Below are 22,115 nucleotides of genomic sequence, written 5' to 3'. Positions count from 1 at the left end.
TTCTCAGAATTCAACCCAAAATTCAGACCCTTACTTAACACAGGTGGTGGTAGTGTGAGGCCAAGGCCTCACACCCCACTAGAGGGCATCCTGTTGACAGGGCACCAAAAGGTGGCTCTCTAAAACAAAGCTGGGCTATAACCTTTTGGGCTTTACACCTCTGAGGTAAGTCCTATATTCTGGACTGTGGTTGAAGCTGGGGATGAGAGATGGTTTAGGGTACTATGCTGAGGTTTTGACAGAAACTATTTATTTAGTTCAACTGTTGAGATTTGAATTCCAGTGTTGATCTCTTAACTGCTCATACAGACTTGCCTCCCTAGCTGCCCTCCAACTAGAATCGTGTATGTCCAAATCGCAGGGACTATGTCCATTTTTTCTCTGTCTAGTCCCAAGCGTGGAGTACAGTTCTCTGTGCAGGATATGCACTCAATTAAAAACTTCTGGTTATGATGCTGAGAGGTGGGATGCTCTGATGGAATCCAGGAAAATGTTTGCTTTAAATAGGATAATGAGGATCCCGGGGTCTCTGGTGCCCTCCACACCCAACATTCTATAAATGCTGAACGATCTACGAATCCATGACTACAAATCTTCCTTTTTTTTTTGCCGTTTTTACTATGGCAATGGAAAATCCCAAGGCCTGAGCTCTAAATCAGGAGCCTCACTTCCCACCACTACAGAAGAACAAAGGCCAGAAAAAGACAGGAGGTTCATCAGAAGACCTGTTCTGTGGTGGCAGCCGTGGGAAAGCAAAGAGAGAGAGGCTATGCAAGGACTTTACACAATTCGGTGACCCACTCAGGGTCGAGGCTGGAAGCTCGTTGTGGACAGGGAATGTCTCTGCTATATTGCTGCGCTGTACTTTCCCAAGTCCAGTGCTCTGCACACAGCCGGCACTCAATAAATACAGTTGACTGATTGACTGAGACACTTCTGGTCCTGGCCCTTGCTACCGTCTGGGCCACTGAGGTTCCCCTATGAGCAGGACACTGCAATTGCAAATGCTCTGACTCCTGTTTCAGGAAAATGGGCTGCCCAAGGACTGGGGCTCAGATCCCTGCCTGGGAGCCAACGGAAAATATGGAATACCCTTGGCAGGTTCAGAGGGGGAACGCACCCTTGCCTCTAGGAGCAAGATGATTCTAGGTGAACCTCCCACCCAGGACAATTACACTTCAGGCCACTCAGAAAGGAATTCTGGTGCTTTTGGCAAAGAGGTCATCTACAGTGGACCTTGATAAAGCTGTTGCCTTCATAGGCGATGCATAAAGGGGCTGATGAGAGGGCAAGGTCAAATTTGCAGGCCCTGATGTAACCAGCTGCAGCTCCTATGTTACGAATGCACCTGTGTTGGCAAAGCTGCCCGGGATAGCTTCTGCTGCCAGAAATTCAGCTTTGTTGGCATTTGCTGGGCCCGGTCTTCCTCAAGGCAAAACTTTGGAAACCCATGTGACCTCCTGAATGCAGAGACACGTCTGCTGCTGTAGAGATGCACACGGATAAGTTATTCCATCGGGCAGAGTGGTATTCAGCAGACAGGAACTTGCCTGTTTTCTAATTAACAGTAGTTGGCAAAAGTAAACCTAACCTAAATCCAAACTCTCTGCCGGGATCCTGACAAACAAGATGAGGTGTGTGCAAGGAGTGTCTACTCTCTCTATGGATCTGAACTACTCTTAGAGAAGCAGCATGGCTCAGTGGAAAGTGCAAGGGCTTGGGAGTTGGAGGTCATGAGTTCTAATCCTATCTCCGCCACTTGTCAGCTGTGTGACTCTGGGCAAATCACTTGACTTCTCTGTGCCTCAGTTACCTCATCTGTAAAATGGGGATTAAGACTGTGAACCCCATGTGGGACAACCTGATTATCTTGTATCCCCTCCAGCGTTTAGAAGAGTGCTTGACACATAGTAAGTGCTTAACAAATGCCATTATAATAATATAATAATACTCCTCAGACCAGACAGTAGGAAAAATGAAACAAAATGCTTCTTTTACCCTCTGATTTCCATGCATCTGTGGGAGAGAGGGAGAGGAGGAAACCAAAAAACGCCAGTCATTTCTCATCCCCGGTTGTAGGGTTGGTGCCACTTTTAAGAGGTTTTAAGCTCCCCGGGTCAAAACTGGATGTATGAGATGGGTAGTTGGCTGTATCCCTCTGGGCCGGCTGGGAAGCTTTACTATACCTGGATCTGAGTCACAGTTCCCTCAGTAATGTCGTCGTCAGCTACCTCCGTGGTAGCAGTCATAGTCACCTCAAAGCTCTGATCATTTTCTGAAACTGGAGCACAAGCGGTATCAGTTCGGCTGATCTCCGGGACACGGTTTACATACGGCTGTTATGGTTTGACCTGGCTGCCCTGATAGTGCCCACAAAGCAGCACCTGAATACTTCTTTTCCGGCATGAACCTGCCTGTTCCTTGCCATCAAAATCCTCCACGGGTTTGAATAAAGACTTTCAAAAGTCAAGCAGCTACAAAGCATCAGTGACTCCCATTTTATAGCAGGGCAGTTATCCCCAGTGCAGTTGTGGAAGTAGTCTCGCTCACTACCCGCTCACACAGATGAGCAAATCTGCCCTGGATTTCATTTATTTTTCTACCTATCTTTCCACTGTGGGGTGCAGGGAGAAGAGGCTGTGGATGGATAAGTAATAGTCGATTTGCAAAACCAACGCAGAAGCACCCCAACTTTAATTTTTGTCCCACAGTGGTTGATACAATTCTTTCCAAAACAACAGACTTTGGAGGTAATATTTGAAACTTTACTTTTCTAGAAATTCAGATTTTTAAGCACCCTGTTGAAAGGGATCAGGTGCTGTTTGTACAGTGTGCCTAGTACATAGAGAGCTCTGTACAGTGGACATGCAGCAGAGACTGGTGACTGCTACAGTTCTTTAGCCTGCAGTTCTAACCAATCTAATCAACCATGCTTTGCGTCTCTGTTCTTAAAACAAACAATTTCAGAATATGATATTTAAAGGCTACTAAGAAACAACAGGAGAAGAAATAACTTTCTGTTCATGTTTATCAACCCAACCGGAACCAAATCCACTAGTTTCCTGGCTTATTTCTGTTGGACTTATCTTGTTATATACCTTGAGGCCAGACACAAGAATACACCACTTAGAACAGCAAAACCTGATTAGGAAGACATTCAGGGGGCCAAGAAACTACTGGTGTTACAGCTGAACTTTGTCCAAAGAGGGAAGTATCCCAGAGCTTGCAATTCTAAGGGCAAATATCTGGGGCTGGGCAATATTCATTCATTCATTCAATAGTATTTATTGAGCGCTTACTATGTGCAGAGCACTGTACTAAGAGCTTGGAATGAACAAGTCGGCAACAGAGACAGTCACTGCCGTTTGACGGGCTTACAGTCTAATCGGGGGAGACAGACAAGAACAATAGCAATAAATAGGGTCAAGGGGAAGAACATCTCGTAAAAACAATGGCAACTAAATAGAATCAAGGCGATGTACATTTCATTAACAAAATAAATAGGGTAATGAAAATATATACAGTTGAGCAGAATATATACAGTTGAGCAGCACCCCTCTAAATTGTAAGCTTGTTGTGGGCAGGGAACCTGTCTAGCAACTCTGTTAAATTATAGTCTCCCAAGCACTTAGTAATGTGCTCTGCACACAATAAGCCCTCAATAATTATCACTGGTTAATTGATTCCACACGGCTGGACCCCTAAGACCAGATATTACAAAGTGCTGAGGCTAAAGAATCCTTATTTCCTAAAAAAAAAAACACACTAAAAATGTTCTTTTAGCTGTTTCTACTTTGGCTCTACGACCTCTAGACTGTAAGCTTGTTGTGGGTAGGAAATGTGTCTACCAACTGTGATATACTCTTATGCTGTATTCTCCAAAGCACTTAGTCCAGTGCTCTGCACACAGTAAGAGCTCGATAAATACAACTGATTGACTATATTTAATAGGCAAACTTTGAACTAAAGACCTCAGAATATATAATTCACGGCCATTGTTCATCTCTTGATTTGGGTAACTGAGACCTTGATTTACCATCTTCCTTACTAAAACAAAACCCCAAACAAAACAAAAAACGCTGAAGCCTCCTTGTTACTCGGTGAGACTTACGTGGAAGTGCAACAACAGAAATGCAGGGGGTGGATTCATCAAGACTTTGGTCATCCTCAGAGGACAAACACAGTCTCTTGTGTGGCGGTTCGGTGCTATCTTCCGAGTCTACTTCATCGGTTTCTAATGACAAAAGAGAGCCACTGTCCCTTTAACAAGCAAACCTCAAGAAAACCCCACCACAGAGGATCAAAGCTCCTCTCTTCCCTGCCACAGAAATGTCAGGAGTAACTGGCTCACTCAGGGATGTAAAGAAAGATGGGGGATGAGAGGCCACCTCTAGATGGCCACTCCTTCCTGACTTACACCCGTCCTCCCTCCCTCCCATGACCTCCTGCAGGTGCTGGGCAGGCCCTCAGCTCCTGCTGCTGGGTTCAGGATGGGTGGCTTGCCAGCAACCCACACTGCATTTCTGCAACTGCATGGCTCCACCCACAAATCCTGGTATATGGGGCGCAGAGCATGGCCAAGTCAGCAGTCAACTCCTTGTTGTCAGCCTGTTCTCCCACCTAATCTCATAACACTGATCTGAGCCATCCAACTTCACCGAATGTGAGCACAACAGATCTCAAGTCCTAGGCAGAGGGTAAAAAACCAAAAGTCAAAATACCGAGGAAAAGAAAACCCGGGTTAACTGGAAGCGGCCAATATTTCTGATAGAGTGATTGGGCACTACTAAGGTGACAGGCATTAAAGACATTCAGAGCTAGAGTCAGTCAAGGTCAGTGAGTTCTCGTACCATTCTGAGGGCAATGAAGAATGAGGTTCCCTTCTGTATCCTGGGTCAAAGTCACTGAGTTCACAGTTTCTACTGTCACTGTGTCAGACTCCTCTTCAACTGTGCTCATACTCAAATCTGTACAAGAACACATACCAGATTAAACACAACGGAATTGAAGAGGCTGAAATCCCTCTGCATTGAAGAATCCCTGTATTTCCAACATGCGCTTAGACTGCTTACCGGTTATTCCAAACGATATTCCTCATTACCCTCATCTTCCCAACAAAGAAACAAATTAGAGAGAAGAGTCAGGGGCCAGACTAGCATTTGAATTCAGTTCCTCAGCTGTGGGCCACTATTATTCGTCAACCTCAATTTCCTCAACTTGGGGCCATGTCTCACTCATGATCGGATCTATGCTGCTATCTACAAACCCCAAGAGACAATGTGAAACCAGAGGCTCTAATGTAGCTTTAGTTTTTTCTTAGAGCTCTTGGAAGAAGACAATCAACTCTGGATTACAGAGGGACTGACAAGTCATCTGAAAAGACCCACCATCTTTCTCCCACCTCCTTCCCCGCTGGCTACTCGTTGGCCATTACACTACTAGCCTTTAGCAATGGGGAAAGCAGAAGAAATAAAATAAATCGGCCAACTGCTTAAGGTTCCCATTCGGATGGTGGACTTGGTGAAAGAGGAGGTTGCAAGTACACTTAGTTTTCTACTCACACGAATTACATTCTTGACAAACCCCACACTGAGGAAAACTAGCAGCATGATACTCCCACCTTGCCAGTGTGGCTTAGATGTCAAAAACTGTTCCTTCCGACATCACAGCGTGGTTTGTGAAGACAGACCCACGCTGCCAGACAATTGTTTCCTAAGTCCCCAAAGGTGTCTTCTCCGAAATTCATAGTGAAAAGCCGCGTTCTGGGAGAAGTGACCACACTAGCTAAAATGAGGACTAGGATTATCTAACGAATCCTGGGTTCCATGACCAGTACTCACCAAGAGCTGGTGGCCCCCAGGAGCTGTACAACAGCATGTCATGAACCTTGATGAATCAATCCACCCTAATCTTTGGCTGGATTTTTTCAGCTTCTCAGCTAAGCTGGACTACTTTGCCTCTATCACACAAAGAATTACTCCTTGGAAGAATGTGGAGTAAGCACAGGGGTACGGAGAACAACTGTTATCCCACTAGATATGGTCTCACCGCCAAGTTGAAGCCAAATTCAAAATCAATGGAAGGTGGTTTTTGCAATCACAGACTTGAGGACCCAGAAGATGGGACACTGGACCGGCCTTGTGGAAGACTTACCTAGTCAACAGATGGAGCAGCTATCGTCCTTGACAGAGACTCGGGTTCCTTTCCATTAGCCGCCAGGATCACCTTCATGTTTATCTGGACCACACCTCCTCCATGGTTCCACCCAGGCCACGCTCTGACAGGGGAGCGGAATTCCCCAACTGAGTTCAATGAAAGAGACAAAACAAGACTGAGAATCAAGGGTGGGTTAACGGCACTTCGGTCTCAACTACTTCATTTTTCCTTTAGCTGGCTACCCAAGGACTCCTGTAGAAAATTCAGCAAGCTTAGGTCATAGTGGAGCACTGTTCTAAGCACTTGGGTGGGTGCCAGGAATCACTCAATAAACATCACTTATTGACTGCAGTGCCTGTGAACAGAACACTTGAGTATAGAAGAATTAGAAGACACAATCTCTGCCCACTAGAAGCTTACACTCTTAATTGCTCAGATTTTTCACCCTGGCTACAATACCTTCCCCCTCTCATCTTCACCTCACCATACCCTTTCCCTCCTTTACCACGCCCCTAGAGCCATCTCTTTGAGGAGATATTCCCAGGCCAATATACCTGAGCTTCCTGGTCATGCTACTCCATAAACCACTTTGGCAGTTTATTTCCTAAAGTACATGGAGTGATGTGTGTGTGTGTGTGTATATATCTGTATGTGTGTGCATGCCCACGCTTGCTGGGGTTGTGGCTGCTCCCACTTTAGCCTTTCCAGGGGACACATTCACCTCCACAGGTACACCTCATCAGCCACACCCACTTCAAATATGAAGGGCAAATCTATCTATACATAAACACTCATTTATACTTATTTCTATGCCCTTCCATTTTATTTGATATTCAGCAATTTATGACAGTTTATCTCCCTTAAACAGTAGCAATTTGAGGGCAGAAATGGTTTCCTCTATCTTTTAAAAGTTTCCCTATCCCCCAGAACACTCTGCAGCCAGTAGGGGATTAATAAATACTATTGATGGTGTTTTCATTGCCCACTACTGCCAGCTCCTCCTCCTGAAACTTCCCAGCTCACAACCTTTGTTCCTCCCAATCAAACTTTTCAAGTGTACCAAGTTCTCATTTTTCCTGCCTCCACCCTCTCCCTCACACTGTTCCAAGCTGGCGCCCCTTCCTACAGCCCACCAACTGGTCTGACAGATTGCAGCTTTCGGCATTCACGGCCATCCAAAAATCCCACCGCTTCCAACAAATCTAATTCCTAACCCCTCAGATCATATCAACCCAACGGCCAACTCTTGCACTTCCATACTTATTTCTGTATTTGAAAATATTTTGGTCTGTCTCCCCATTAAAGCATAAGCCCTCTGTGGACAGGGACTGTGTTTCATGCTTCTGTTCTTCTTTCTCAAGGGCTGTGATCTGCATCCAATCCTCGGGAGATTCTGACAGGGCCTGATTTTCTTGTGCTTGCCCCAGTGCTTATTCAAAGTCTGGCACATGATGAACACTTAAATACCATACTAGCTCACTGTGGGCAGGGAACCTGTCTACAAACTCTGTTGTATTGTACTCTCCCGAGCGCTTAGTATAGAGCTTTGCACACAGTAATTGTTCAATATCATTTTTTTAAATTAGTTTTTATTATAACAACATAGCCCAGGTCTCTTTGGGCACCTCTCCTGAGTAAAGGATCCCTCCTTTTTGAATGTTTAAAGTCATGAAATGCCACCACTTACAGGAAGCAATTTTGGTATCTCCAGCGTTGCTGACACCAACTGCCCAAGCCAAGGTGCGACCCCGATAGGGAGTCTGAAACCTTGAGTGAGAATCTTGACCTTTACCCAGGGCAAGTCACTTAACTTCTCTGTGCCTCAGTTTCCTTATCTGTAAAATGAGGATTAAGACTGTGAGCCCTATGGGGGACATGGACTGTTCAACCTGGTTACCTTGTATCTAGCCCAGCACTTAGTACAATGTCTGATGCATAGTAGGTGCTTAAATACCATTAAAAAAATCTTAACTTCAATCCACTCAGACCATGAATCTGAACAGGCCATTCCTTAACTTTCTCCAGCTAGAATGACAGCTGTGTGAACTCCTCGTGGAACAGGAACTGTATCTGACTTGATTTTCCTGAATCCACCCCAGTGCTCAGAACAGTGTCTGGCACATAGTAAGAGTTTGACAAATACTACAATCATCATCCACTTCCCAGGAATGTTGTGGGACTAGTTAATGAGCAAGATTATTCTGAAAAAACAAAATGACATGGAGGCATTCACTGTGAATCCACTAGTTTAAGTAGGTATTGTTGTGAGTATGGTGTCCCTGCCCCCCACCCCCACCCCATGGGGGAGGAAGGAGTCTCTGCCTTTTAATCAGACAGTCAAGTTTAGAGAAACATTGCTTGCTGAGCTATTACTATCTTCTTAACTAAAGAATAAGTCTATTTATTGAGCACTTACTGTGTGCAAAGCATTGTACTAAGTGCTTGGGAGAGTACAACAGTTGGTAGATACCTTCCCTGCGCGTAAGCTTGCAACCCAGAAGAACTTCTGGAATTCTTTTTTATTTTTAATGGAATTTGTTAAGCACTTACTATGTGGCAGGCATTGTACAGTGCTCTGCACATAGTAAGCGCTCAATAAATACTATTGAATGAATGAATGAATTGCTCTACACCCTGAGATATAACATAATGAGGTTGGACATGGTCCCTGCCTCACACAGGCCCAACAGTTTTAATCCCCATTTTACAGATGAGGTAACTAATGGAGCAGGCGAGTTTAGTGACTTGCCCAGTGCCACACAGCAGACAAGTGGCAGAGCCCAGGTCTTCTGACTTCCTGCCTGAGATTTTTTCACTAGAGCATGCTGCTTCTAATTCTTTGAACTGCAGAAATTTTAATTTTTGATCATTTAGAGCAGAATGTCAGAAACTGAAATGGTTGGGAATTGAGGGGACTTAAATCAGATGGGTGTCCCAGACCTTCACATCAGATGACTTTTTATACATAAGATTGAAAGGGCATGAGTGGCATGAGATGTTTGGTGGATCTGTGCATGTGTGTCTACCTAGGAAGGGCCTGACTGCTGACAAATCATCGCATTTGTATCGAACGGTCTGTTCCACCAGTACATGTGGTTGTCATACACATTTTGGCTAGGATATGATTAGGGAACTAGTGTGTGCTCTTCTTGGCTCAAACTGATGCACTCCTGAAGACTTTTCTTGTGTGCATCTGCATGGCCATAGAGTGAGGTCCTACAAGACTACAGCCCTCCTATCCTGGGTGCTCGCGGTTTCAGAACGACCAATCAAACCTAGGTTTTCTCCTGGGAACTTGTAGAAGCTAAAAAATATAAAATCCCTAAAGATAGAGTATCCTTAAGGACACCGGGTCACTTCCAAAATACAACTGTTCGGCTTGTTTGAGAGATGAAGTCAGTGTCATTTTATTTATTTATTTTTGGCAGGCACAGAAGGGAATAGATTTAACAACAGAAAGGGCATACCCTATTCTAAAATTATTTTTCTACAGTTGAATGTGATTATTTAAGAATATTTTAAATGCCAGTGACTGCCAAAGACTTTCCTGAACTGTAGCATTTGTAAAGTTATAAAACTTTTCAAACTATGGAACATCAAAATTTTAAACAGTAGGCCCTGGTTGAATGTTCAAAATATGTATTTGTGATGTTCTAACCATAAAATCCACTGGCTCTCCTATAAATGGGCTGGACTTTTGTGCTCAGTTCGTGTTATATAACCCTATGGAGTACATGAGTCTGACGGAAAAAGAAAAAGAGTGACGTGACAACATTTTAAAAGGTCAGTAGTTCCTGGGGTGTTCCCACTGAATCTAGGCAGGTTGGAAAGGGGAAAAATGGTGACGTCTTCATAGACGAGATAGTCTACTAGCAGCATGCACAGAGGAAATTTTAAAAAGTGTTTTATTATTTGAAAGGAGTGAACGCAAGCAAATGGGGGATCTCAATGAAACAATGGACAGCAAAGATGAACGTCAAATGATATTTTTAGAGCAAAGGAAATACATCTAAATGGTAGCAGGGGCTCATTTAACACAGTTCGTTGCCTCATGGATCTCACTGATCATCTAAAGTTCAAGAAAGCCCCATGCCAAAAGTCATTTGTTGAAGAAATCCGGCAGTTCAGTTCAGAGCTGTCGTCTAGACACCACGATAGTACCAGGCTTCCCTGAAAAGGCCAAATTCCTTGATCCTTGGTGCAGGAGAATGATATATCCTGAGATCGACAGTGATGTTCTTCATTAGGTAACAATCTTTCACAGCTCTGTGACAATACCATATTTTCCCCAAACTGAAATTCCCCCTTCCTCGCAGGATAAAAGTCCTCTTTATTGGTATAAACTTCAAGTGCAAAAGTTTACATTTCCTTTAGAAAACACACAGTGATTTCCATTAGATCAAATCTAACAAAGTTAGCGCTTTCAGGTATTGAAACGACTTCTGACAGTATCAAATGAACATGAGAGAGGGTTAACATTCAGGGAGAAGAGTAAAAGAGCTGTAAATCAATGGTATTTATTAAGCACATACTGTGTGCAGAGCACTATACTGAGTCCTTGGGAGAGGACAATACAAAAGGGTAGTAGTCATAACCCCTTTTCTCAAGGGGTTTCAATCTAGCTACAGATTTTTATACAGTAAAATCTTCATCATTAAAATTTATTTGTAAATAAACTGGGGGTTTACAAGACACTCTGCCAACTTCATTCTCCTTTGTGAAAAGAATAGCTTCTTTCAGCAAAGTACATGCTGGTTACCAGGCAGAAAACACGCGAAGTTGTCATTTTTTTCACCTGCTCCCTAACAAAAGAAATTACAGGTGTCCTTAAAAACAAACTGCATAAATATGTCCAAAGGTTATTTTGTGTAAACTGTACATAAAGCATATTCATATGAAGTTGGCATGAAGTTCATAAAAGAAGAATATACTTGTTTGCATTTTAGTTCTTCGCGCTTAGTTTCTTGTGGGGCCTTTAGGTCATTACGTTCTGCATTATATAAGCCCATCAAGACAATTTCCAAGTCATCCATTTTGGTGTTGCCGGTTGGAAAATAAAACATTTATTCTCATGGAAATGCCTCCCTTCTCAAATACCTGAAAGGAGGAAACAATCATGAGGCTTTGCATAAAAATCAGAAGCCCGTGTTTGGTAGAGTACCAGGTAAAGATTTATTACAACTATGAAAAAAAAGAGCTTTAAAATTCACAAATCCCACTCTTCATAGTTCTGAAGAGAGAAAACATCACTGGAAACCAAAAATAAAGTAATATCTGTTCTCACTCTGCTTCAGAGCAGTAAGCAAGCCTAAGTATGAACTGTTCAGAGAATTTTGAAAACTCTGCATGAAACAGACCTCGTTAGATCAAACTATTTCAGTTTCCTCTTCTGTGAAGCACCTTGCTTGTCACCCAGATATTGTGGGAATCAGGATATTTCTGCAAAGTGATTTAATTCTTCAGAAAAACACAAGTACAATACAGCTATAAAGTCTATGACAGGGAATGAGGTAGAGACTGGGGCTGAAACTGAGCTGCTTCCACTCTCCAATCTGATGGCTGCATGTTAATAAATGCAAAGTCTCCTTGAAATCAGGATCTCAGACTGTTCTCCCCCTCTTTCTGCTGTCCAGAAGCTATTTTAAAATACTCATATTTGGACTCTGCTTTTTATGAGATAAAATATTAAATGTTGACAGGAGTCTAGCTTTGGAGGAAGTCACCTAGGTTCAAATTAAATGTCACACCTCATAATACTAATTTTACCCTACAGAGAATCAACATTTACAATACTGGGCAGTTATATGTGATCCTTGAAAACTTCTCATTATGAGAAATTATGATTCTACTTAACTTTCCATGATGGGAGAGACAGAGTAGGACTTTGATAAGCAGAGCTACAAAATAATCAGTGCCGTGACACTTTTAAATGTTACCATCAATAGAAAGTCAAAACATCACTTTAACAATGGAGTCAGTCTTGAAGTGGCTCTTCTAGTGTTGCTCTGCCTTGTGATAAATCAAGAAACGAATGCCGTTTTTCCTTTCTCTACACTTGGGAAAACACGGGCACTCAAAATTAGGTTTACAAAATTGCAAACTGTTTTGCGAAGTGAATTTAAAAGGAGAAACACAAATGACAATTTGTAAGACTCAATACCCTCAGTAAAAAAAAAAGAGAGGACAACCTGGGAGGAAGAAAGAAAGGAAAACTGGGGCAATCTGCCCCCCTTTGCATCCTTCCCGCTTTTCGACTTGTACCTTTTGTACTCAATTTAGATTTTTAGGGCTCTGGGTAATAGAGTATGTGCTCATCCCCTAAGCACCCACAACAGTTCTCAAAGTTTCTCATTATTTCTAGTTTGACTATGAATGTTACGTATCTGCCACTGAACACCAAACTACTTACTACATTGAACAAGAAAAAGCCACATTTGGACCTGATGGTTAAGTATTTCAGATCCTGCAGTTAGTCCAGGGAAATCCTCTTCAACATAGGCTATTGGGGTGGGAGGAGATTGGAGGGCAGGTGGGGGAAGGAGAAAGGAAGTGAGAAAGAGGGGATAGTTACCTCATTTCTACTGCAACTCAAGCTTTACTTCATTTTTTGGCGGAGGACCCGGGGGGGGGGGGGGGGGGGGGGGCAGGAGGGACGGATGAACTCTAGGTCCATTCCAGCCACTTACTGTGAAATTTTCAGCAGTTTAGTTCTCTGAACACAAAACAAAGGTCCCTCTTTAATGCTGCTCAAGAGAAGCACAGTGTTTATTCAAGCAGATTATCAGCGATTTAAACTTCTCCCTCCTCCACTTGGCACTGGTATCTTCCGCCACCTTTTCCACTCGAGGGTTCAAAGATTATACACCTTAATTAGCTTCTTATCAGCCAGGCTCATCAAAAATATTTGGCAGAGAAAAAATTCCTTTGAAGTAGGTAGGAGCCAGACAGATTACCCCTATTAGCTAATGGAGAAACTTGGGAGAAACTGAGGCACATAAAGGACTAAGGGGCTTTCCCACAGGCACAGTTGTTAGGACAGCCAAAACTACAACTCAAGGTTTCTTGGTTCCCAGTCCTACCTTCTAGGTAGAAAAAGAACAGAGAAGCAGCGTGGCTTGGTGGAAAGTGCACAGGTTTGGGAGTCAGGGGTCATGGATTCTAATCCCGGCTCTGCCACTTGTCAGCTGTGTGACTCTGGGGAAGTCACGTCACTTCTCTGTGCTTGAGTGATCTCATCTGTAAAGTGGGGATTAAGACTGTGAGCCCCTGGTAGAACAACCTGATTACCTTGTATCTACCCCAGCACTTAGAACAGTGCTTGGTACATAATAAGTGTTTAACAAATACCATCATCATTATTATTATTATTATTATAGCCACTAGATCAGTAGTTTTCAAATGGTGGACCTCGACAATCTCTACAAGGCCTCTGGTTTAGGCAGGGGGCCCAGTGAGGCTGGGTGGGCCAACAGAGGGACTATGGAGCAGAGGGAGAAGTCAGGAAACTAGAAAGGAAGGTTTTGTGGGGCCCAAAGAGCTAATTTTAGAAAGGTACCCCTCATCAAATATTGTGATCACAAAAGCGGCGCCACTAAAATTGTCTTTGAAAACTCCTGCGCTTCAGGATACAGCCTCTTGCTTCAAAACTTTTACTGAAATATTAGGATGATGACTTCCTAACAAAAACTAAGAATTATATAGTAAAGTCTTGTAAAGCTTGTAAACCTAACTGGGTTAGCAGTGAATGGAAATGGCTACTCCTGTATAGGGCCTTGAGACTTGTGCAGTTAGTCAGGGCCAGTGATTCCGCTGGGTGGCTCACAGGGACAAGTGAATATCCACGGTTGCCATCCCTATTAATGAGGGCTCAGATCAGATCCAGGCTGAACTGATACTGTGGTCAACTCGGCTCAGGCAGAAGTATATGAAAGTTTTCCATCAATAGATGGTAAGTTCCCTAAAGGCAGGGACCACGTTACCATCAAAAACAGCCCCACAGACTCAGCTGTGCCCAGGTTCATTTATTCAATTGTATTTGCTGAGCACTTACTGTGGGAAGAGCACTGTACTAAGCCCTTGGGAGAGAATGATAAAACAATAAACAGACATTCTCTGCCCATTACGAGCTAGTACCAAGTGCTTGGAAATACACGCTAGTAGAACTACAACCCAGTTGGCATGATTTGCTCCTCTAACTCCAGCCTACTTACTCACTGTACCTCAACTCTGCCTATCTCGCTGCCAACCCCTTGCCCACGTCCTCCCTCTGGCCTGGAATTCCCCACCCCTTTGCTCAATAAGTACAACTGATTGATTGAAAAGCAGTCCCGGTCCCCAAGGAACTGGCAACCTGATGAAACACACAAGAGGACGCATTACAAACAGTAAGAGAAAGAGTATGATCACAAATACAAGTGATTAAAAAAAAAACCAGAAGCAGGCAATTAAATGAAGAGATACTGGAAGTAAATAAGGTCTGAAGTGACTGACAGGATGTCAAGACCAGGAAGTTTGAGATTAATATTCTCAGAGGGGAGAAGCAGATGGCATAGGTGAGCCCGTTGTTTAGTAGGGACTGTCTCTATCTGTTGCCGAACTGTACTTTCCAAGCATGTAGTACAGTGCTCTGCCCACAGTAAGCGCCCAATAAATACGATCGAATGAATGAATGAAAGAGAAGCGGGTCCGGGAAACAGAGGGCCTGGGTTCTGATACCGGCTTTGCCGCTTGCCTGCCAGCTAAGTGCCTTTGGGCTACTTGCTTAATTTCTCTGGGCCTCAGAGAAATGTAAAATGGAGATTAAATACCAGTTCTTCCTCATATCTAGACTGGGACTATGGTGTGCCATGGGGACAGTGTCTGACCTGATTACCTGAGTCCACCTCAGTACGTAATACAGTGCTTGGCACAGAGTCAGTGCTTAACAAATACCACAGTTATTATTTAGGTCGAAGGAGGGCTTTGAAGGTAGGGATGGACATGATTTGGCAGATTTGGGCAGGAGCTATACCTGTCCTGTACATACCACGCACCTACTTCAGAGTTCTCTAAGAAGCCACTCAACACTACTGAACTAAAAATTGGGAACAAGACACAGGAAGGTGAGGGAAAAAATGGCTGGTAAGAGACATGTGCACATTTAAAGACATCTGAACTAAAGTAGCTCTAGCCAGGAGGGGTAGCTTTACCCAAGAATGATTTTGTTTAACAGAATCCAATGGAAAGAAAAATTGCCTTTCCATTTTTCACACTTTAACAGGGCTTGTGAAAAGCTGTTCTGATGAATTATTAGTTCCTTAAGTGGGCAAATATCTACTATTCAAATACAGTGCTCTGCCAGGAAAAACCTCCCACATCACATCTGCCAAGCTCCCCTCCGCCCCCCCCACTCCTTTAAAACTCACTTTAAAAATCCCACCTCCTCCACTAAACCTACTTTGGAAATGGGATTAACCAACCCCCATTCCAATTATCATCCCCGTCTTCTAAAAGAAAACCATCCAAAAAACTAACACTCTAAATATTCAGAGAATGGTCCATGTTTGCCCATACTGTCTCAGTGTTGGTTGCACATATGTCTTTTTAGACATCTCCAAAACGTTATCTTCAAAAACAAAGGAAGAGTTATATTAAAAGTTGCTGACTGCCTATCTTGCCCAGATGCACAATGTTTAATATATGCTGGAAGCTCAGATATAAAATATTGGTCATGAAATAATTTCTCCATATATTTGAACACTGCAATTGTGGTTTGGCTTCACTACCCAGTTCGACGTATGTGTTCATATGGAAAATGATATATTTCCCCACACGACTCTTTTGGTCTTATGTAGAACTGCATTCTAAAATGATAGTTGGCTTAGGAGGCCAAACTGAAATACCCAAACGTGTCACTTAAAGCACAAAAATGAAGAACAAAGCATATTCTAGGTTCCAGAATCCTTTCCATTAGCACTGCATTTCCAGGTGGCTTTATTTTTGCTCAGGGCCATGGAAGATACCTGGACTTAAGCATTTTTGGAATTATGCAGCGTCCTTCTCTGCCTCCAGTTTACATCCTTAACCATACAATCACAGTGAGAAATATTTCACATTCAAGGTCAGTGTCAGAGCTGAGAGAAAGTTCAGGGGTTACGGAAATTGACTCAAGTGCACTGGCTGCTCACTGGGGGGAGGGGGGGGTGTGTCTTGCAGTTTTAATGGTGACCACCGAAATCTTGAGCTGTCAAAAACAAACATGTAGAAATTTGCTCTGCTCAGAGTGAGAGCTCAGTAAATACGACTGAATGGAGACCGTCCATGGCGGCTTCTGTGCGGGGATGCTCACCCCTGCCTTGGAGGCCCACCCCCCCCCCACCAGACTCCCAGGTCACGGGTTCTAATCCCGGCTCCGCCGTGTGTGAGCTGTGTAACTCTGGACAAGTCCCTTCACTTCTCCGGGCCTCATTGACCTCATCTGTCAAATGGGGATGAAGACCTGAGCCCCACGTGGGCCCACCTGATCACCTTGTATCAACCCTCAGGGTTTAGAACGGTGCCGGGCACATAGAGGAGCAGCGTGGCTCAGCGGAAAGAGCCCGGGCTTTGGAGTCAGAGGTCATGAGTTCGAATCCCAGCTCTGCCACTTGTCAGCTGTGTGACAGTGGGCAAGTCACTTCACTTCTCTGTGCCTCAGTTACCTCATCTGTAAAATGGGGATTAAGAGTGTGAGCCCCACGTGGGACATCCTGATTCCCCTGTGTCTACCCCAGCGCTTAGAACAGTGCTCGGCACATAGTAAGCGCTTAACAAATACCAACATTATTATTATTATTAGTACATGCTTCACAGATGCCATCATCATTATTACTGTTATTACGCTGCGATGGGTCCGCCACTGTTCTAAGCGCTGGACGGCTTCCCTCATCGCCGCGGCGGAAAGGTACCAGACCCCTTCTCTCCCCGCCCCTCCATCTCCGAAGCATCCCCACACCTGACACGGCGGCAGCAGAGCAAGGTCCAAGCTAAAGGTGTCCGTCCCCCCACCTCCCCACCCCCAGCGTGGCTCAGTGGCAAGAGCCCGGGCTTAGGAGTCAGAGGTCACGGGTTCTAATCCCGGCTACCCCCGCTGTCAGCTGTGTGACTTGGGGCAAGTCACTTCACTTCTCGGGGCCTCAGTGACCTCCTCTGTCAAATGGGGATGAAAACTGGGAGCCTCACGTGGGACAACCTGATGACCCTGCATCTACCCCAGCGCTTAGAAGAGTGCTCTGCACACAGTAGGCGCTTAAGAAACACCAACATTAATTAACTCTCGGGGCCTCGGTGACCTCCTCCGTCAAATGGGGATGAAAACCGGGAGCCTCACGTGGAACAACCTGATGACCCTGTCTCTACCCCAGCGCTTAGAACAGGGCTGTGCACATAGTAGGCGCTTAACAAATACCAACATTAATTAATGAATTCTCGGGGCCTCAGTGACCTCCTCTGTCAAACGACTGGGAGCCTCCCGTGGGACAACCTGATGACCCTGTCTCTAGCCCAGCGCTTAGAACAGTGCTCTGCACACAGTAGGCACTTAAACACCAACATTAATTAATTCTCGGGGCCTCGGTGACCTCCTCTGTCAAATGGGGATGAAGACTGGGAGCCTCAAGTGGGACAATCTGATGACCCTGTCTCTACCCCAGCGCTCACAACGGTGCTCTGCATATAGTACGCGCTTAACACATACCGACATTATTCTTCTTCTTCACCTCTCCGGGCCTCAGTGACCTCATCTGTAAAATGGGGATGAAGACTGTGAGCCCCACATGGGACCACCTGATTCCCCTGTGTCCCCCCCAGCGCTTAGAACAGTGCTCTGCACATAGGAAGCGCTTAACACATACCAACATTCTTCTTCTTCTTCACCTCTCTGGGCCTCAGTGACCTCATCTGTCAAATGGGGGGGTGAAGACTGGGAGCCTCCCGTGGGACCACCTGATGCCCCGGTGTCTCTCCCAGCGCTTAGAACAGTGCCCTGCATATAGTAAGCGCTTAACACATACCAACGTTATTCTTCTTCTTCACCTCTCTGGGCCTCAGTGACCTCATCTGTCAAATGGGGGGGTGAAGACTGGAAGCCTCCTGTGGGCCCACCTGATGACCCGGTGTCCCCCCCCCCAGCGTTTAGAATAGTGCTCTGCCCATAGTAAGCGCTTAACCAATACCAACATTATTACGCAAACCCGGCATTATTCTTATTATTATCACGCACACACGGGCCCGGCCGCCGCCTGACCGTCCCGGCTCCGGTGTCTCGGAGCCGCCGTCGTCGTCGTCCCCCCCCCCCCCGCGTCCGCCCCCTCCCCCCGGGGGTCCCGGCGCCATTTGGGCTCCTCCGAAGCCGCCGCCATTTTCCGGCCCCGACCGGCTCCTCCCGCCGCCGCCGCCGCCGTCGCCGCCTCATCGAGGGGGGGCGGGGGCGGGGGGGCGCGATGGAGGGGGGGGAGGGGGCAGCGGAGGGTCCCGGCGGGGCCGGTGGTGGGACCGGTCACGGGGCTCCTCGCGGGGCCGGTGGCGGGACGCGGGTCCCGCCGGCTCCCTGACACTTACTTCCTGTTTTGTGTCCGGGCACTTGGGAAGAACCAGGATGGAGGCTCCGAAAATACCAGGATGGAGGAAGCGGCGGCGGGGGAGCGCGGCCGCGGCCGGAGGGTGAGGCGCCCAACCCGCCGGAAGCCCAGGGGCCGCCGCCGCCGCCCCGCGCGCGCGCGCCCCCCCCCCCGACCCCCCACGCGTCACTTCCGGCCCCGCCCCCGCCCCTCCTCCCGCCCCCGCCCCCCCTCCGGCTCCCCCGCGTTCTGGCCGAAGAAACGAGGGCCGCGCCGGACCCCGAGGCCGCGCCGGACCCCGAGGCCGCCCCGGCCCATCCTCTTCTCCCGCCGCCGGGAGGCACCCACGAAGGCCGAGGGGGCCGCCCGTCGTTCGCTCATTCATTCATTCATTCACTCACTCATTCAATCAATAGTAGCTATTAAGCGCTGACTGTGTGCAGAGCGCTGGACTAAGCGCTTGGAACGGACGGTTCGGCCACAGACAGAGACCGTCCCTGCCCAGTGACGGGCTCACGGTTCCCCTCCTTCCCCCCTCCACTCCTTCCCTCGCTCCCTTTCCCTCTCCCATCTTCCCTCCCCATCCATTTCTTCATTCAGTAGTATTTATTGAGCGCTGACTGTGTGCAGAGCACTGGACTAAGCGCTTGGAATGGACAGTTCGGCCACAGAGAGAGACCGTCCCTGCCCGATGACGGGCTCACGGTTCCCCTCCTTTCCCCCTCCCCTCCTTCCATCCCTCCCTTCCCCCCTCCATCCAACAGCCCTTCTTCCTTTCCTCCCCATCCATTCCTTCATTCAGTAGTATTTACTGAGCGCTGACTCTGTGCAGAGCACTGGACTAAGCGCTTGGAATGGACAATTCGGCCACAGAGAGAGACCGTCCCTGCCCCATGACGGGCTCACAGTCTGAACGGGGGAGACAGAAAGCAAACCGAAACAGAACAAAAAACATCATCAAGATAAATAGAATCACAAGGGGATGTGCACCTCATTAACAAATTGAACAGGATAAGTAATATATACAAATGAGCACAGTGCTGAGGGGAAGGGGGAGGAGCAGATGGTGGGGAAAAGAGGAGGGGGCAGCAGAGGGAAAGGGGGGACTCAGTCTGGGAAGGCCTCCTGGAGGAGGTGAGCTCTCAGTAGGGGTTTGAAAAGGGGAAGAGAGTGAGTTTGGCGGAGGTGAGGAGGGAGGACAGTCCAGGTGAGAGGAAGGACGTGGGCCAGGGGTCGACGGCGGGACAGGTGCCAACGGGGGACAGTGAGGAGGTGAGCGGCAGAGGAGCGGAGTGTTCAGGGTGGGCTGGAGAAAGAGAAGGGAGGCGAGGTGGGAGGGGGCAAGGTGATGGAGAGCTTTCTCGTTAGTCCCTTGAGCTGCAGAGACCTTCCTCCGTATGGACTAGGCGCCCAAGAGATACCAATAACGGATCTCCATCGGTGTACTTTTTCCTAGCGCTTTGTACATAGTAGGCACTTAATGAGCATACTTATTTACTCCCAGGTAGCCCCCTGGGAAAAGTCCGTGGCCCTTGGCCAAAATCTGTTAAAGCACCTGCATCCCACGGAAGAATGGTGGTATTTTCTTAAGCGCTCATTCTGTGTCAAGCGCTGTTCTGAGCGCTGGGGGAGATGCAAGGTAAAGAGGTTGGCCCATGTGGGGCTCACGGTCTTCATCCCCATTTTACAGATGAGGTAACTGAGGCACAGACAAGCGAAGTGACTTGCCCAAAGTCATACAGCTGACAAGGGGCGGAGCCTGGATTAAAACCCACGATTTCTGGCTCCCAAGCCCGGGCTCTTTCCACTGAGCCACATTGCTTCTCCTTTAAATATATTCAGTATTGAGTTATATATATATATATATATATGTATGTTCAGCTAGTCCCCTACTTCTGACTGTTTCACCCCCATGTCTCTACGAGGCGTGGGCTGAACTTTAGGGAGCATTGATAAATCCTCCCCAATCCTTAAAAAATCCTACTTTTAATATTTTTCCATCCATCTTAGTATGTATATAGAGATATCTCTGCATATAGTAAGTGTACAGGCTTGGGAGTCAAAACGACATGGGTTCTAATCCAGATCTACCACTTGTCTGCTCTGTGACCTTTGGGCAACTCACTTCACTTCTCTATGCCTCAGTTCACTCATCTGTAAAATGGGGATTGAGACAGTGAGCCCCATGTGGGACAGGGACTGTGCCCAACTCAATTTGGTACAGTACCAGCGCTTAGTACAGTACCTGGCACATTGTAAACACTCAACAAATATAATAATAATAATTATTATTATTAATAGATACCATTGATTGATTGACAGTGATGTCACCAAAGGATTATAGTGGCCATATTAAAGCAAGCAGAAAAAAAATACGACTATATTTAATCATGAGAAAGTTTATCAGTTTTGGGGTTTTTTTGGGCATTTTTCTTTAGAGGGCATCAGAATATTGGAACCATGTTTTCCACTCAAGTTGAAGGCTTTATTAGGACAGTAAATTAAAGTAACATGTGCTTAATATGACCAAAAAGTCATTTGCTGATCTGCAAAGGGATTTACAAGGTACACAAATGGATTAGAAATCAGATCAGTGTGTGCAGAGCACTATACTGAGCTCTTGGAAGAGTGCAGTAGAATAAGTAGACCTGGTCCTGTCTAAAGAGAGTTTACAGTTTGGTAGGGGAGACAGACTAGAATGATTCAGACAAGAGGGAGAAAGAAAAGGGAATATGTACATGAGTTAGTGCTTAAGGATTGGGTATGTATATATGTGGATTATTGCCAAAGTCCATGTCTAATTCCCACCTGTGAATTCTTTCCCAGTGCTCAGTATGCTCGTATCCACCCCAGCGCTTAATACAGTGACTAGCACATAGCAAGTGCTTAAGAAATGCCACCATCATCATTATTGTTATTACTACAGGATATTATGAGTACACCAGAGTTCCCAGGGCACAGAAGCGCTGAAGTGGCGTTTGAGTGGATATGATATGGGGAGAGTAAAGGTTAATTGGAGAAGGCTTTTTGGAGGAGATGTGATTTCAGAAGGGCTTTAAAGATGAGGAGAATAGTGGTCTGTCAGATTTGGAGCAGGTGGGAGTTCCAGGCAGCGGGTCAGGTATGAGCCAGAGGTTGGGGGATCTACCTCGCAGTTGACACCTTTCCCACATTCTCCCTTTCAGGATTCTTGCTGTCTGTCTATTCCAAAGTAGTTCTTTGGGTAGGTCACTTCATCTATTGATGGGCAGGCCCCAGAAGCTATTCCCCTGCTTCTGACTGTTTCACTCCCAAATCTCTATGAGGTGTGGGCTGAACTTTAGGGAGGATTGTTAAATCCTCCCCAATCCTTAAGAAATCCTACTAATATTTTTCCACCCAAGT

At 46.1% G+C, this 22,115-nt stretch overlaps 1 protein-coding gene across 3 annotated transcripts in view; it reads right to left on the bottom strand.

The window, feature by feature from the left end:
• DMTF1 (cyclin D binding myb like transcription factor 1) overlaps window positions 1-18,855 on the bottom strand; it is a 35,124-nt gene extending 16,269 nt beyond the window's left edge. The window contains exons 1-6 of one of the 3 annotated variants that reach the window (XM_029077424.2): window positions 18,733-18,855; window positions 17,870-17,915; window positions 6,154-6,302; window positions 4,851-4,967; window positions 4,112-4,234; window positions 2,187-2,281 (exon numbers count right to left, since the gene is read on the bottom strand). In XM_029077424.2, the coding sequence (XP_028933257.1) occupies window positions 2,187-2,281; window positions 4,112-4,234; window positions 4,851-4,959 (327 nt within the window). In that variant the 5' untranslated portion in view covers window positions 4,960-4,967; window positions 6,154-6,302; window positions 17,870-17,915; window positions 18,733-18,855. The remainder of the gene's footprint in view (window positions 1-2,186; window positions 2,282-4,111; window positions 4,235-4,850; window positions 4,968-6,153; window positions 6,303-17,869; window positions 17,916-18,732) is intronic. The other 2 variants (XM_029077423.2, XM_029077425.2) reach the window with 2 other exon arrangements.
• Between the last annotated feature and the right edge of the window lie 3,260 nt (window positions 18,856-22,115).

Source organism: Ornithorhynchus anatinus, chromosome 13, assembly GCF_004115215.2.
Source record: "Ornithorhynchus anatinus isolate Pmale09 chromosome 13, mOrnAna1.pri.v4, whole genome shotgun sequence".
In the NCBI taxonomy this organism is placed as follows: domain Eukaryota; kingdom Metazoa; phylum Chordata; class Mammalia; order Monotremata; family Ornithorhynchidae; genus Ornithorhynchus; species Ornithorhynchus anatinus.
The sequence above is the reverse complement of the archived record's forward strand: the minus strand, read 5'-3'. Positions and strand labels throughout refer to the sequence as shown.